Source organism: Sminthopsis crassicaudata, chromosome 1, assembly GCF_048593235.1.
Source record: "Sminthopsis crassicaudata isolate SCR6 chromosome 1, ASM4859323v1, whole genome shotgun sequence".
Taxonomy (NCBI): domain Eukaryota; kingdom Metazoa; phylum Chordata; class Mammalia; order Dasyuromorphia; family Dasyuridae; genus Sminthopsis; species Sminthopsis crassicaudata.
Genome location: NC_133617.1, coordinates 674,218,635 through 674,236,003, shown reverse-complemented (window position 1 = coordinate 674,236,003; position 17,369 = coordinate 674,218,635). Strand labels below are relative to the sequence as shown.

The 17,369-nt window shown below is 42.5% G+C and overlaps 1 protein-coding gene across 1 annotated transcript in view; it reads right to left on the bottom strand.

Annotated features, from left to right (window-relative positions):
* DNAH1 (dynein axonemal heavy chain 1) overlaps positions 1-17,369 on the bottom strand; it is a 132,890-nt gene that overhangs the window by 83,276 nt on the left and 32,245 nt on the right. The window contains exons 13-20 of the mRNA XM_074282678.1: positions 14,686-14,911; positions 11,062-11,181; positions 7,339-7,421; positions 6,916-7,057; positions 5,933-6,088; positions 3,469-3,667; positions 2,993-3,246; positions 2,382-2,594 (exon numbers count right to left, since the gene is read on the bottom strand). Coding sequence (XP_074138779.1) covers positions 2,382-2,594; positions 2,993-3,246; positions 3,469-3,667; positions 5,933-6,088; positions 6,916-7,057; positions 7,339-7,421; positions 11,062-11,181; positions 14,686-14,911 — 1,393 coding nt within the window. The remainder of the gene's footprint in view (positions 1-2,381; positions 2,595-2,992; positions 3,247-3,468; positions 3,668-5,932; positions 6,089-6,915; positions 7,058-7,338; positions 7,422-11,061; positions 11,182-14,685; positions 14,912-17,369) is intronic.

The window sequence follows — 17,369 nt, the reverse complement described above, 5'->3', positions numbered from 1 at the left end:
AGCTATGCTGCTCTGGATCTCTATCGTACTTTGTTAAGTGAGATTCTACATTAGTAAAGCACACAATAACCTATATTTAACACTATAGACACTATCACTTATATGTGAGTGAGTAATCTTCTTGAGTCACATTAAGTTGAGAAAAAAGATGAAAATTTTGTGGGGATGGAAACCAAGTCATGAGAGATTTCTGAATTTTTATTAATATAAAACAGAACCCTAAACTGAAGCACAAGAAGGAAAAGTTGAGCACTATCAGTCTGAAGCAGATACCTGCATAGGTACAAAAGCATTTTAGCACTGAGCAGCTAGTTCCTATTAATGAAGTGAAATTAAGATGAGAGTTAGTGCCTTCTGATGGATTACCCAGGTGTGGATACTTAAGTAGTTATTGGAGAATATTTCTTAGTGCCAATATACCCCCACAGGAGTATGTATGGATGGATATGTGTGTATGTGCATATTTATATTATATGTACAGACATACATATAAACACAAACACATTTATTGATCAATTCTACTTGATTATTAATTTTGATTTGCTACTATGTTCTATTTTCCAGAATTTTATTTAATTCTTTTGCAGCATTATTAATGATGTTGACCTATAGTTCTTCTTTTGACTTATCCTTGGTATATTTGAATTCAGAATATATTTAGACTCAAAATGAACAAAACTTAGAAGAATTAAAATAGGCCATTAAAAAACTTTCACATAAAAAGGCACCAGAACCAGATGAATTCACAAGTAAAGGTTATTAAGCATTAAAAGAACAAGTAATCCTTAAACTATAGAAGCTATTTTCAAAGACAGATAGTGTCCTTTCTAATTCATTTAATAAGGCAAATATAGTTCTGGTTCAATATCATTAATAATGATACAAAAATATTAAATAAAATGTTGAGAAAGAGAATATAACAGTAGATCCAAATTATTTATCAAGCTGAATTTAAACCAAGAATGCAAGAAAGGTTTAACATTATGAACATAGCAAAATAATTCACATCAATAAAAACAAATAAGTAATGTTATTTTGTAACATATCAATATTGTAATATATCAAAAAATATAAAAGTCTTTATAGTCTATATCACTCATATTAAAATTGTTTAATGGAATAGAAGGATTTTTATTAACATGATAGTAAGTATAAATTTGAGACTAAGAGTTAGGATTATATAAGAAAAATATTAGAGGCTTTTCTACTAAGAACAGGGGTAAAGGCAAGATTTCTAAATTTACTATTACACAGTAAATTGTCTATTTCCAAATGGTTAAACATTTTTTAAAAAGTTTCATGAAAAGGGAAAAAGTCACAATTGTGAAGAGGGAGAAATTCTTAGCTATTCAAAAATCAGAAGAAACTAAAAGAAAATAGGAGAATCTGACAGTGGAAAGAATGGGTTCAAGTCCCATCTCTGATGCTTACTGTTTATGACTTTGAGCAAATCCTTATTTTCATTTGTAAGATTATAGTCTTTAAATCTATAATCCTAATATCCTATGATACAAAATAAAGCATTCATTTCTGTCAGAGACTATCCATCAGAGGTGGAACCTGGATCAAAGTCTTCCTGGCTTTGAGACTGGCTCTTTAGCAATCGGGCAACATCACCTTCATATACTAATGACTGTCAATAATAATTTTTGAAGTGCTATTATTATTATCTGGAATTGAAAACTACTCTAATTGAAGTCCATTGAAGAAGGAAGGAGGAAGGAAGGAGAAAGGAAGGGAGGAAGGAAGGAAGGAAGGAAGGAAGGAAGGAAGGAAGGAAGGAAGGAAGGAAGGAAGGAAGGAAGGAAGGAAGGAAGGAAGGGAGGGAGGGAGGAAGGAAGGAAGGAAGGGAGGGAGGGAGGGAAAGAGGGAGGGAAAGAGAGAGGGAAAGAGGGAGGGAAAGAAGGAGGTAAAGGGAAGAAAACAATTCTTTACACAGCACCTATTGTTTGCCAAGCATGTTATAAATGTTAACTCCTTCAGATGCTATTATTATCCTCATTTTACAATAAAGAAAGTGGAGGGGGGGGCAGCTAGGTGGCACAGTGGATAGAGCACCAGCCCTGAATTCAGGAGGACCCGAGTTCAAATCTGATCTCAGACACTTAACACTTCCTAGCTGTGTGACCCTGGACAAGTCACTTAACCCCAGCCTCAAAAAAAAAAAAAAGAAAGAAAGAAAAGAAAAGAAAATGGAGGCTGACAGCTATCAAGTTATTACCTCACACGGCTATTTACGAGCCTGAGGGTAAATTTGGACTCTGGTCCTTGGTGGCTACAAGCCTTCTCTCTATGCACTCTACACCTAGATGATAAAAAGAAGAGAAGGAGGTGGGAGGAGGGGGTTTCCACTGGAAGAAGAGATGGGGGGCCAACATTACCTGGGTCAGTCTCAGCTTGGTTTCCCAGGTGTTGATTCTTTGCTCAAATGGTTTCTTGTAGGGTGAGAAAGACATGCTCTGGGTCATGACTATGTGGTCATCGAGGAGCTGAGAAGCCTCGTCTGGGCTCTTCAGGATAAATGTCTCAGTCTCTTTGTAGGGCAGCACGTTAAACAGAACAGATACCCATTCCTTCTCCATCTTATCCAGTGCCTACAAGTGGAAAGACATTAGCTGAGTGGGAGCTATTAGGAGGAGGACATGGTCCTCACAGCATGTGGAGTCCCTCCACCACCCCCTACAAGCTCCTCTGTGGATTCTCTGGCTCAAGGAAAAGAATCTTTAAACATTGCCAGAGGCCGAACTGTCTCCTCCAAGACACAGCCTTCCCAGAGGATCACCCCACCTCTGAAACTTCTCCCAGCCTCTCAGCTACAAAACTTAAGACACTTCTCGGAGCTGGCAGGGACCCTCCCAGGTGAGCCTGTCCAAAGTGCTCCCTGGTGCTGGGCTCCCCTGCCCACTGTTTGAGTGCTCCGGATGGTCGGGATGATCAGGCCTTTCCCATAAGCCTGGTCACCCATCAGCTGGCCCACGGCCGTGCTCCACACCTGCTCAATGGCGTATTCCTTGCCCGCCACCTCGGCAACTTTGCCAATGGCCTCAATGTGATCTTGTAGATTCATTTCCAGACATCGAGCGAAGGTGAGGTTGGCCTTGGGCTTGATGTTCATGTTGATATCCTCTGACAGCATCTCCCAGTGCCGGTTCCGCATGCCGGGGTTCCGTAGGCCCTGGATCAGCGGGATATAGGGCTTGAAATCCTCGATTCGGCCCCGTATGTCCACGGCTACTTCCTGACAGGCTGAAGAGAGAAATAAGACCAGGGGAGGCTGGGAGGAAAGGCTAGGCCCAGGGGCGATCGTCCTGCTCATCATGCTGCTGCCCACTGGGGACATGCCCGCTCCTGCACCTATGTCACACAGGCCACCTTTGGCCCCTCTCCCACTGCCCTCCTTCGGGGATCTAAAGCCTGTGTTCATGTGCCCCCGTCTCTCCCCAAGGCTGACTGGAGCCGGAGGCTTACCTGGGACATCTCTGAACTGCTTCACGCACTTGTGCATGGTCTTGAAGGCCTCAATCACGTTCTTCTCCAGCTGCTCAGCGTCAATGGATGACAGAGGGTCATTCATCCAGCTTTCTGAAGAACGTAACCAGTCGGAAGCTGTGGTCCACAGGTCGTAGTAAGGCTGGAAATCCTTGATCATCTTGTAAAGTTTTTCATACTGTGCAGGAGAGACAACAATGCCCTCTTAGGGCCCATCCTCACCTTGACCACCGCCAGGGGCCCTTCTGCAGAGAAGGCCCAGACAGGGCTCTGGGAGCTCTGACTGCTTCCAGCCAGGGACCACCATCATTTTCCCTTGCTGTTTCCGCCCCTGTGTGTAAGGTGCACAAACCGGCCCACTTGACCCTCCCCTGTTGTCAGCAGCCCGCCACAGGAAGCCCTGGGACCACATGACCTGTCTGGGGACCGTCCATCATTCTTACATAGGCCAGAGCCTCCCAAAGCCTCCTGCTGCAGGAGGCTGCAGTCACATCACCTCTTCCCAATTCTAGCCCTTTTTTCTCTCTCTGCAGCCGGAGACACTGATCCCTTTCATCTCTCGGATATGGACCTTGCTCTCCCTGGTTCTCCTCCCTGCTGGGTGACTTGATCCATCCACGCCATGTCTGCTTGTCACTTGTGACTCCTAAGGCTCTATTCTGGGCCTTCTTCTCTTCCTCCTCTATACTATTTGGGGGGGTCATCTCATCAGTGCCCAAGGATGCATCTCTACCTGCAGATAATTCTGAGACCAATTTGTCCTGTCCTAACTTCTCTCCTGATCTCCCCTCTTGCATCTCCAAGGATCTATAAGACATCTTGACTTAAGCTCAACAAGTCCAAAACCGACTCCTCCATTCTTCCATCTTACTGTCGAGGGCCCCACAACCCTCCTGGGAGGCTCTCAGGCCCCACACCCGGCCCACTCTTGACCATCTCCTTATTCTCTCCCATATCCAAGCTCACTGGAGAGCCAGGATTCTGCTTCCCCTCTCCCTGCCTCCTTCAATCCTCTGGCACTGTTAAAACCCTGGTGTGACTCCTCGTTTGGTCACAACTGGACTATGGCAATAGCAGACAGGCTCACCTCCTGAAGTCTCTCCCCACTCCGGTTCATTCTTTGCTCAGCTATCAAACTGATCTAAACTGATCCAAAGCACAGTTCCGACCCTTTTCAGCAAATGGCTCTCTATCATCTAAGTCCCAGCCTTTACAAGAAGCCTTTCCTCGTCCTCCTTCATCTTCGTGCTTTCTTTTTCTTTTCTCCTATTTGATCCTGTCTCCATCTTGTTCATATACAGTTGTTCACATACTGCCTCCCCTATTATACTGTGTACTCCTTGAAAGCAAGATCTGTTTTTTCCCCTTCCTCAGTATCCATAGTACCTGGCACATAGTAGGTGCTTCATAAACATTTGTTGACTTGACTGGTTGTTTCTCCCACCCCACATTGTCTCTCATTTCTGTCTTTGTCTTAGCTGTCTCTCATTCCTGAAATGTAATTCTGCCTCTTAAACCTCTAATTCCCTTCAAAACTCTGCTCAGCTAACTCCTTCTATATGAAATCTTTTCTAATTCCCCTATTAACTTGGATTCATTTTGTATATACTTAATTATGTACCTATTGTCCATCCCATAGGATGAAAGTTTCTTGAGGACAAGAATGGTCTCATCTTTGTCTTTGAATTACCATAGAGCCTATTGTCAATAACAGTTTAATACCTGTTTAATGCTGATTGACTGATTGTTTCATTCCCATAGTCCCCCATGTCTACAAATAACAAAGGAAGTTACATTTTTATACCTCTTCTTTGTGGCCAAACTCAGTCGTTTTAACTATAAAAGCATTATTTCAATTTTTAAATTTTATAACATTTTATACTGTATAACATTAAATCTACAAATCAGGTAGTTATTTTAATTTTTGATATATTGGCATACCTAGTCTTAAAACACAAACTATCTCATTAATGAAATCATTCTGCATTACATTAAAGAGTATTTGTGATTTTCTCTATATGTTCTTGATTGGGTCCCAGATATACATACTCCAGGGAATTCAAAGATAGATTTTATATAAACTGATCCAAAATGAAACAAGCAGAACCAGAAAAAGTGTGTATATATATATATATATATATATATATATATATATATATATATATATATATATATATATATACACAAAAACTATGACAACATAAATGGAAAAAAGAAAAAATGAAACTCTCCATTAATTTATAAGCCATTTCTATGGCAAAAATATAGCACACAAGAGCGTTTAAGATGTATCATAAAGTATGGTCAGGAGAAAATATTGTCTTGAGCCCATCCCTCCAACCTTAATCGAAGAGAGTACATTCACTAAAGCGCATCTTGCAGGAAGAAGGGGAGAGAGAGATGAGCAGCAGGAAGGAAAGAAAGGCTTAGTTGTGTCACCTACATTTGTGATGGGCATCCCAAAAATCCGCTCTCGATTATTATAGAGCATGGCCATCTGCTGGCATTCCTTCAACTGCTTCTTGACTCTCCTTACTTCATTGGCTATCTCATGGGCACGTGCAATTTCTGTGTAAATGGAAAATCCAGCTACCACCAACTAAGGGGGGGAAGGACACCAATGGTAAGTAGAGTTTACTGGGCCATAGAAGGTCACAGAATTTCAAAGTCGCAAAAGCCCATCTAATCCAATCCACACCCAAAAAGGAATTCTCACTACAACATACCCAACAAATGGACATGCTGCCTTTGTCTAAAGACTCACTGCTTTCGGGGGAGCCCATTCCATTTTGGAAAAATTCTGTCAGAAAGTTTTTCCTTGAATCTATTCTAGAATCTGATTCTCTTCAACTTCCCCCCATTTCTCTTAATTCTATTTCTGAACAAGTCAATCCCTCTTCCACATGAAAATCTTTAAAGTAATTGAAGCCGCCTCTCATGTTGGTCTAAATCTTGTCTTCTCCAAGCTAAACAAGGTGAGTTCTTTCAAGTGATCCGGACTCAGCTTTCTGGTAACCCTCCTTGGGCTGATCAAAATCCTTTCCCAAATCTCAAGCTCCTTAAGCAGGGGCATTAACTTTCATGTCCCAGCAGTGGGAGTGATCCATAGGCTGGTGAATCTGAGGGTCTGTTATTACGCCATTCCCAGAAACTGAAGCCCCCCTCTCCAGTTTGCTGGGGGAACAGGTGGCCAATGTCCTCACGCTTTGATGGAAGAAGTGGCTATCTCTCTGTGTGACAGTATGTACGCAAGGTGCATGGATAACCCATTCCCAATTATAAGGAACCTCTTCTCTACTCCAAAGTAATTCTGAACACATTGGTGCTATTTGAATGGACCCAGCCACTGCCACTGGGTGGCTGCAGGAATGTCAGGGTCAGAAAGGGGGCCTGGGGCACAGGATGTCTGTAGTTCCAGAAGAGCACCTGAAGACCATCCAGCTTCTCCCAAAAGTTGTTCTGATCCATAAGCTGAATCTTGTGGAATTTCTCTTCTTCCTCCATGTGCATTTCCCGAATTGTCTCAATTTGCCCAAGGATCTTGTGGGGCCAGCCACTTGCTGCCCATCTGAAAGCAAGGAAAATGGAAATTCATCCTTCAGGGGACCTAAAGGAAAAGGCAATGGAGGCAGGGGAAAGAGCCTTGCATTTGGAGCCAAAAGTGAATCTCGGTTTACCTCCCAGCTTTGCTGCTGCTGAGCAGTGGGACCTTGGTCAAAGTCATTATTTAATGTCTTTGGGACTCTGGAGTAGGAGGAACAGAGGGCCTAAAGGATGCAAGCAAGGTAGCTTAAATCACTAAATGCTAAGAACCTACACTAAGGGGAAAGGCTCTAAGTCCTCACTTACTTGTCATTGAAATCATCTGTAGGAAGATTGTAAAGGAAGTCGTCCATGACCTGGTAATCATCCATGACTTTAACTATCCTTTCCTGCAAAGACAGACAAGAACATGGCTCCATCGGCTTAAGCCATTCTTAGAACCAAAGTCACCCAGATTTAAGACATGGCTGTGGATGGCAGCTCCCCAGAGAAGGTTCTGCCCTGTCCACAGCCTGGATAACCTCGTCCAGAGTCAGAGATGTAGAAGGCTTGTCACAAGGGCAGGCAGGAGGAGAGCATGTTTGCAGAGGGTGGCCACAAGAACCTATTGGCTTAACAGACTAAAAGCTGGCAGGATGGTCAGTGTTTCCCAGAACAAATAAATAAGCCTAATGTCTTGAAGTATATCTTGGGGAAGAATGCAATTGTGGAGGTGACATCAGAAATACAAATTATACAAGGGCTATTCTTCCTATTTTATAGGAATGGAAAGGGAACTGCTAAGACAGTAAGTGAGTGTCAGACTCAGCACTTTAGCCCAAGGCTCCCAATTATTGGTTTCAGTAGAGTCACAACTGTGTCACTAATGCAGTGGTATGAGTGATGTTCAGACAATGGGGTAATGCAGAAAGAACCCTACATCTGGGAGGACAGAGACCTTTCATGAAAACTCAGGGCCACTTTTAACAGGTCCTTGTCCTTCTGGGAAACATTTAAAATCTTTTTTTTTAATTTTTAATTTCTCTGGAACCCTAACCCACCAGGTTATGGCAAATGGACTGAGGGGCGGAGACAGAGTGTGAGTTTTTGTTTTTACTATAGTCCTGCCCTCCAACAGTCTGAGGGATGCTGAACTGCCCCCTACTAAAAAAGTTTGAGGACCACGGCTCTAGAATATAAAGAAATAACACTTTTCTCCAAAGCTCTTTCCAGATAAATGAAGAAAACCTTTTAAAAAGGTGGATGGGAAAGGTCAGGACAAAAGGTAAAAAGGGAATCTCATTAAATGAATTTAGTAGAGTGAAAACTAAGGAACTAAAACTGTTATTTGTCATTCTTTTTCTAAAAGAACCATGGTATCAGGGAGATAATGCCATGACATACAAGTGAATGGATCAAAGTGAGGGAGGGCTGGGCAAGGTCACCTGCCTCACTTTCCCTTCCAGAATCATCTGGGTCCAGTGGTCAGATATCGATCAAGACAACTGGAGACAGCCCCAGATGGTTTAAGGTAAGGGGTGTTGACATAGCAAAACATTCCATCCTCCATCTCTGTCATTATTAAGAAATATCTTTCACTTCTCCATCCCCTGTCTTCAAGGGACCTGTATTGTTTATGGGCACTAAAATTCAAAATGTCTTTGAGCAAAAGGGAGGAAATCAACATTTATAAAATACCTACTATATAGTAGGCACTAGTAGTAAATGCTTTACAATATTATCTCATTCCCTTATAATTCTATTAACCATACATCCTAGCCACTATAATGTCCATGTTGTTTATAATATCCATTCCTGCAAGAAACTTAACAAAGAATATTTTTGCTCTAGATAGGAATATTGTTTTTCCCCACCTGTTACTTGACTCATATGACTTATTTTAATGGCAATTCTCTTTAGGGACTGGTCTGGGGTCCACCCTATGGGAATTAACTTCTTTCATTCAAAGAGGCACCCAAACTACCTACCATTTAATTTGGATTCTCTAAACAAATCTGCGGAAGGACTCTCATTGATTCCTCCAGAAGAGAAGAATGAGCCAGGAGGAAAGAGATAGAGATATGATCGCTCAGTTTGGGAGTGTTAACACAGGCTGTATTGTAAGATATCTTTCTTTCGCTTATTCAAGATTCCTATCAATATTATCTAAATTGGCTTGGAGCAGAGAGTCATGTTAGAAGGCAGGGTCATTTGCAACATTGGATAGCTTTCTCAAGCTCTAACTTTAAATTAAATGAGATTGTTTCCATTAGACTCATGCCAAAATGCAAAATGCATAATTAGAATTTTTCTTTGATACTTCTCTGACCCTCAGTTTACAAGTCCCTTCCCTTCTCTGAGGATATATAAATTAGATATACATATATAAACATATATAATTATATATTTAGATCCATAACTTCTATGGATCTAAAATTCTGTATTCTATGATTCAAAGACTATAACATTCTGTGATGCTATAGGAGTAATCACTGATATCCTAAAAGGCAAGGGATGGGTAGCAGCCCAAAGCCCAAATCTTCCCCTGTAATCAAGAGCTAGGCCACAAGAGGGTGCTTTGAGCAAAAGGATGACCCTCCAGGCAGTGGATCCAGCAGCAGCTGGGCCAAATTGGAGGAAGGATTCACTCACTATTTCTCAGCACACAATGGTATGCAACATGGGAGGTCCCACAAGGATCCCTGGGCCCAGAGAAGAGAGCCTTGGGTTCAGGCCCAGCTATGGGATCTTGATTGCTCTTCACCCATGAAACCTGGACAGTCTTCCATGCTGGGAAACTATGCTTCCATCTGAGGTCACCGGGCAGAAGTTCTCTGTGGAGCTCAGCTGCCAAGTACTCGGACTCTACTGCAGAGAGCACAGCTCCATGGGCTGGCCACACTGCCCAATGCCAATGTGCACTTGGCAAAAAGTGTTCTCCACTGTGAGAGCTCTCACAGGGCAAGCGCTCACCCCGTGGCCAGAAAGAGCCTTGTACATTCTCTCAAGGTCTCTCAAACTTTAAAGCTGATCCCCTGACACAGGAATCACTGGCCCAGGTCCACCCAGCATGGCGTGCCCTCGTCAGAGAAGGTGCCCTTGGTTCAGAACCGTATCAGCTCAGAACCCACACACGATGGACAGAGTCAGAGGGACCCTGGAGGTTCTGGGGGCTCCTGGACTCCAGCCTGTGACAAGAATGCTCCGAGTTGGTCTGATCAGCTGCAGTGGGACACACTAACCAAGTTGTGTCATTTGAGCATCTCTTTGAGAATAAAGGACAATGTGACCTTAGACAAATTACTGTTTGAGATGATTTTCCTCATCTAAAATGGAGAACAAAGTCACATGCACCATCCACTCTGCTGAAGGCTAGGAGGAAAGCACTCTGTATAAAACCCAATAGAAATGGGGGGAGCCCTTAAATTATGATGAAAACACACATTCTCCCAAGTAGGGTCAGAGGCGGCTCTGGCCCACCCCCAGATCTCCTGTGTGAAGACTGCTTTCTGAAGACCCATAGTCACCATAAGGAAGACACACTTGGGGGTGGGAAGGGGAGAAACTACAATTTGTCTTGAGTCCCCTTCATGCTCCAGGGATGCATCTCTAGGAGCCCCAGGACACTCAGGATACAAGTGTTTGATATAGGCAGCTCATTCCATTTCTTGGGACTTAAGACATTGTTCAGGTTCCCAGCCAAGTCTGAGTTCAGAGATGAAACTTTGTGGGCAGAACAAGCTTAAAATAACCAACAGATCACTCTTGGCCAAGTTTCCATTTTCTTTTTTCTTTCTTTTTTTTTTTTTTTATTTGCTAGGCAACTGGGTCAAGTGACTTGCCCAGGGTCACACAACTAGTAAATTCTGAGGCTGGATTTGAACTCGGGTCCTTCTGACTTGAAGGCCAGTACTCAATCCACTGCACCATTTAGCTGCCTCTTAAGTTTCCATTTTCAAAGATGCATCCATAATTGTGTCCATTCCCATGAGCATGCAGCCCCTCTGATATCCCAGTATACTCCTGTCGACTTGGGGATTGGGTCAGTACCTCCAGTCCCACCAGCATTTCAGGGATGCCCTTCATCCATTCTCGGAGCTCTGCCAATTCTTCAATGCTGTTAGGCTTCTCATAAATCTTCCGGCTAATGAACCGGAACTCTTCACAAATCTGCAAAAGAAAAAGCCAAGTCAGATCTCTGCTTATTACTGCTATTTTATCCAGATGCCAGTCCCCAGTTAGAGAGCTATCCTTCCCTCCTCCATACTTTTTTCCAGGGGACATCTTCCCAGTTTCTGGATCATAGGACTTCCCTTCTTCCTTTTTGAGCAAAAATTACTTTAATTCTTTCAAAGCCTCTGGGCTTTGAAATTGCCCATTCCACTCTATGATTAAAGTAATTTTTGCTCAAAAAGATAAATAGTCAATTAGAAAAGTATGAAGGATTTCAAGATACCTAGGAAAGGATGTGATCTTTCCTTTCTGGGGGCTTTAAACATAGTTTTCAGTAGATTCTGCCTAGCCCTATGACCCAGTATTACTGGATACTACTCTGTAGTATGAAAATCTGTAGTAGATGAAAATTTGTTTTTAGGAGAAAGAATGAATGCCCATTGGTCTATACCATTTTAAGTAGAGACCTTCCTGTGGTTGGGAATCCTAACTTTGATTCAGCCATAAACTTACTAGGTGAAACTGAGTAAGTAAGCTCCTTTTCCATTTGAGCCTATTTTTTTTAATTTGTAAAATGGAAGATGTGTTGGGGGAAACAGCAGTTGAATAGGTTGGTTCCAAAATCCTCCCCAGATTTGAAATACAATGTTCTGTGCTCTACAGGTGCTTTCAGCTCTGACATTTTAGGATTCTATGATTCTATTCAGTATCCCTGGAACTTCAGAAAAACATATTAGGGGGATCTCCTGTCCAAGTTTATTGAAGAACATGGATTAGGGTACAAATACCATAGCACAGATATGAATAAGTTACAATCTACAATAATGGAATGAATATTAATGAGAAATCAGATCTATCTGAAAACCTGAATATGAAATGACTTTTTTTCAAAAGTCTTTTCTAGCCTTCTTGATGTAGGATGCCAAAATTAACTAAAGACTCCTTCAGGTTTTTATGCCCAAACCTGCCCAAACACTTTTGAAGAATATACCCTGGAATATCCTCAGTGGTACAGGGGCTCCCATCCCTGTTCGGTGTTACTCCAGAAACAATTCTGCAAGATAAGGAATACTAAGGACAATATAAACTTGGAAAACAAGAGAAATGCCACAAATGCCTTGTAAAAAGGGACAAGTATTCTAAAAAAAATTTAAGAAAGTTGACTCTATAATCCATTACAGGGATAGTCAGTGAACAGCTAGGAAAAATGTTCTGAGAAAATAGACATTTAGCTGGAGCTCCCTCTTTTCCCCATCTATGTCACAATCCCTAAAATATCCCCCATTCTCTCTTCCTCAGCTCCAATCTCTGATGAAGAAATGGTCCAACTCCACTACATACATCCCTTATTCAACTCTTTCTTTTCCTCCCATCTCCAACAGACTGCCCATAGTCACATCCCCACATCATCATCATCATAGGTTTATTTACATAGCACTTTGAGGTCTTTAAAACACTACCTTAGGAGATAAGTACTATTATGATCCTCATTTTTTTCCAATCATTTTTCCAAATATATGTAAAGATGTTTTTTTGTTAAGAGTTTGTGTAACAGATTTTTTTTCCCTTTCTTCCCTTACCTTCCTCCTTCTTAAGACAGAAATCTAATATAGGTTAAATGTGTACAATTTGCCTAAACACATCTCTCTATCTTTTGTGTTGTGCAAGAAAAATCAAACCAAAAGGGAAAAAACATAAGGAGGAAAACAAGCAACAACAAAAAGGTAACAATACTGTTATGCTTTGATCCACATTCAGTCTCTGGATGCAGATTGCATTTTCCATCCCATGTCTATTGGAATTGCCTTGAATCGCTGCATTGTTGAGATGAGCCAAGTCCATCAGTTATGACCCTCATGTTAAAGATGGGCAAACTAAGACAGAATTTGCATGAGATTCCAAGATCCCACAGCACTTAAGTGTCTGAGGCTGGATTTGAATGCATTTCTTCCTGTCTGAATTAATAGTTGCTCCGTGGTCATCCCAAGAAAAAGGGAGGAGGGCCTCCAAAACATGGAGTAGGGCCCCTGTAGCAAACTGGGCTCCAGGTAATCAAAGAAGGTTCTGACACTACATTTCCTGGTTGTCTTTCTGTCTCTCTCATATCTCCCATTTCTCTCCATTTATTGCTACCTTCAAATACCCTGATCTCTCCTATCTTTAAAAAAGAACCCAGACACCTCACTATAGCCTTCAAGATGTTCTCTGATCTCTCCGCTAGAAGCAGCTATCCACACTCACTGTCTATATGTTTTCTCCTTTCTCAGTTCTCTGCCATTCGGCTTCTGACCCCATCACTCAAACAAAACTGACTAAAACAGATTAAACGCCCTTTGGTTTTTGTATTCCCTACATCCTAGCCTAGAAAATGTTTATTGACTGGTTGATGTGGGGACTGCAGTCACGATGAGTTGAGGGTAGGATGGGGCAGTCAGCAGTGCTCACACTCCCCAAGCTGCATTCCAGAGGCCCTCCATCCCAGACAAGGAGGCCACCAACCACCCTCTCTCCTAGTCAGAACCCACTTGGAGAACAGCCTTCAGTGGGAGGGAACACACCTAACAAAAGACATGCAAGCTAGAGGGCACGTAGAACAAAGCTCCCAGGACAGGAACAACCCCAGGCGCTCCTGATCCATCAGCAAACACACGAATTGGCTATTTCCTGCTGCACAGTTTTGCCAGATATTGGGAATACAAATAGGAAGGAAAGAACCCATCCTTGCAGAAGCTTACATTCTGATGGAGGACACTCACAGAGCAGACAGAACACACACCAAACAGAGACAAGGAAGCTTGGGGCAAGGGGGATGCTGCATCGAGGGCTTGGAGGAGACCAGAGCATCTGGGAGGGGCATTGAAGGAGGGACAGCAGGTGGGGACTGTCCAGAAGGAGGACCAGGGAAAGGATCAACTGAGATGGAAGGTGAAACAAGGGGGTATGGGGATTTATCACAGGCCTAGGAAGCAGCCCAGGGCCAAGGTGTAAACCCTCAGTGTCCAATAACGGAGTCTCTATTTGACCCTAGAGCCAATGGGAAGCCCTTGGAGGAAATTCCCTGAATAGAGGAATAATAGGGTTGGGGGAGCAAACCGTGGATGCTGAGCTTGAAGATGAGGAGATGCAGGGGCCCCGGAGAGTTGTCTGCAAGGATGTAAGCTCGGAATTTGGCTCAGGCTGCGTGGGGCCCAGTGAGCAAAATGAGATCCATCCCAAAGTGAAACTGGCTTTCGGGGAGGTAGGGGCTCCCCCTCATTACAGGCTGTCGGCTAACACTGAAGAGGGAGTGGAAGGGATACCTTTGCTCAGGTCTGGGGGCGCTAAGAGACCCAAAGTCAGAAGACATCGGATCACCATTCTAGAGCTGTTCTTCCACATTAAATATGCCATATTCCTATGACTCTCTATCTTAACAAGCATTGGACCAAGAGCCCCTAATATAAAGAAAAGATGAGAAATAAAACAAAGGAAACGGAGGAAGGGAGCTCGTTTTAAACTCACACTGTCTACTTCCCGGTGCAGGTTCTTTGCCAGGATGTCTAACATGGAGTTGGCCAGGGATTTGCGTTTCTTGGAGAGGCTCTGCTTTGTATTTTCCACGTTGACAAAAAAGGGGCCGATGATGATGTTACTGGGCAAAGAGCTATCCAGGATATCCTTTTCCTGAAGGTGGTTCATCACCACTTCCCTCACTTCAGCAGCCGAAGGACACACTTTTTCATATTCCCTGGACACATGGAATACCATAGTCACTCATTTACTCATTCTATAAATGCTCAGTAAACACCTACTCTATTCAGAGCACAGTGCTGGGCAAATTTAGCCATGACACTATCTCTAAAATTGTTGAGCTTACAGCCTAGTCGGAAGCAGCGGGGTCAAAATGTTAACACATATAATTATATTATAATAGACAATATTACAGGAGAAGTGGATTAAACAATTGAAAAAACAAAGTGCTACTAAAATGAATGAAGCAAATTCAAAACTAGAAGGGATCCCCAGAGATCATTTCTTGAAGTGACTGACAGAGTTGGAAAAGTATTAGGAAACAGCAAAGTTATCTGAGGGTTTGGATATGACAGACATTTGATAAATGCTTGTTGTATACACGTTAGATGATCCAAGGTCCTGTAACTCCAAACCCAATTTTTTTTTCCCCTACGCCATATCACACCTCCATGGTCTTTGATCTGGGAGATAGGGCTTCCTATAGACTTCTGGGTGAGGGTCTAAACTAGCAGGAGAGGCAGAGCATACTCCATTGCTGGATACTGGGCAAGAGTCAGTGGGAAGGGGAATTGAAGCTGGAGAGGGAACTTTGTTTCCCGGGGTTCTAGGACAACTCTACTGACATCAAACCAAAAAACCTGTTTCCTACTCCCTGTTCTACCTGCACCAGCCTTCACTCAACATGCTCAAAAGGTATCAGAGCTTCCCAGTGGATTGGAGAAGAGCAGAGCTTCCTTTACGCTTTCTAGAGTGTGCTGGAAAGCCCTGTGGCTGCCTTTCCAATCTCCACCCCATTTTGCAAACACCCCCTCCCCTTTCTCCTTAGCCCTCTTCCTAGGGAAGAGATATGTATGTGATACCCCTAAGAGGTTTCTGCCCTGTCCCTATCACTGTCAGGTACTGGTGTCAAAGAGACAAGTACTAGCTCCTCACACTCTTCTATAAGTTGGGTAAGAGGGACAAGTTCATCCCTTAAGCTGGTCTTTGATTACTGTCATGCAAAGGGAGTCCTAGGGCCTGGCCACATGTCCCAGCTCGGCCAGTTACTGCCTCAGCGACCAGGCAAATCACCTCCTCTCAGTTTCCTGTCCAAAGGGCAACCAAACTGTGACACTATTGCTCCAGCAATACCACTGCTGTATCCCAAAGAGATCACAAGAAAGGGGAAAGGATCCACATGTACAAATATGTTTAAAGCAGCTCTTTTTGTGCTGGCAAAGAACTGGACAAAGAGGAGATGTCCATCATTGGGGAATGGATGAACAAGTTGTTACATATTATGATGGAGTATTAGGTGCTATAAGAAATGATGTGCAGGGGGGATTTCAGAAAAACCTGGAAAAAATTATACAAATTGATGCTGAGTGAAGTGAGCAGAACCAGGAGAGCCTGGCACACAGTAATAGCAACATTGTGTGATTCTCAACTATGACTGACTTAGCTCTTCTCAGCAATGCTATGATCCAAGACAATTCCAAAAGACTCATGATGGAAAATGCTATTCATATCCAGAGAAAGAACTACAGAATCTGAATGCAAATCAAAGCATACTATTTTCATTTTTATTGGGGGAGAGCGAGGTTACACCTTTTCCCTTTTTTTCTGTTTCTTCTTTTACAATGTGACTAATATGCAAATATGTTTACATAATTACACATACATAACTTACATCAGATTGCCTGCCTCTTGGAAAAGAGAAAGAGGAGGAAGGGAGGGAGAAAAAGTTTAGAACTCAACATTCCATAAAAAAATGAATGTTGAAAACTATCTTTACATATAATTAGAAAAAATAAAAAACTATTTTTAAAAAATTCAAGGACTTGAACTCTAGGTATGGTTTTAGCCCTAAATTCCATTATCTTATATAGGGTCTACATAACTAGAAGATGATCTCTAAGGTGCTAATAAATCCTTTGTTGAGGCCCTGAAGAAAAACATGGACAGTTGTTATCATGGGATGTTTTCCATGGCTTTCTTCAAGTACCAGCTAAAAGTTCATCCTCTCCAGAAAGCCTTTCTTAACCCTTAATTCTAGTACCTTCCCTCTGTTAATTAATTCTATGTATCCTATACAGAGTTTGTACATATTTGTTTGCTAATTCTTTCCCCCATTAAATTATAAACTCTTTAAGAGCAAGGTCTATTTTTTGCTTCTTTTTGTATCCCCAACGCTTAGCACAGTACCTGACTCATACTTAATAAATGTTTATTGACTGGCTGGTGAGAATGCTCAAGTAAGGTTCAGTTCTACAGAAGAAAGAGGGGCAGGCACTGTATGCCAGCTGTGAATCTTAAATGGAAGCAGAGAAAGCTGCATCCTCGAGACCTGGAAGGAATTTTCATCTCCACAAGCACTATTCTACAAAATGTCATAGGTCGTGGCAAAAGGGTGAGCCCCACCCACCTGGGAAGCAATAGTGGCAGGAACCCAACGCCAAAAGAAATATCAGTGC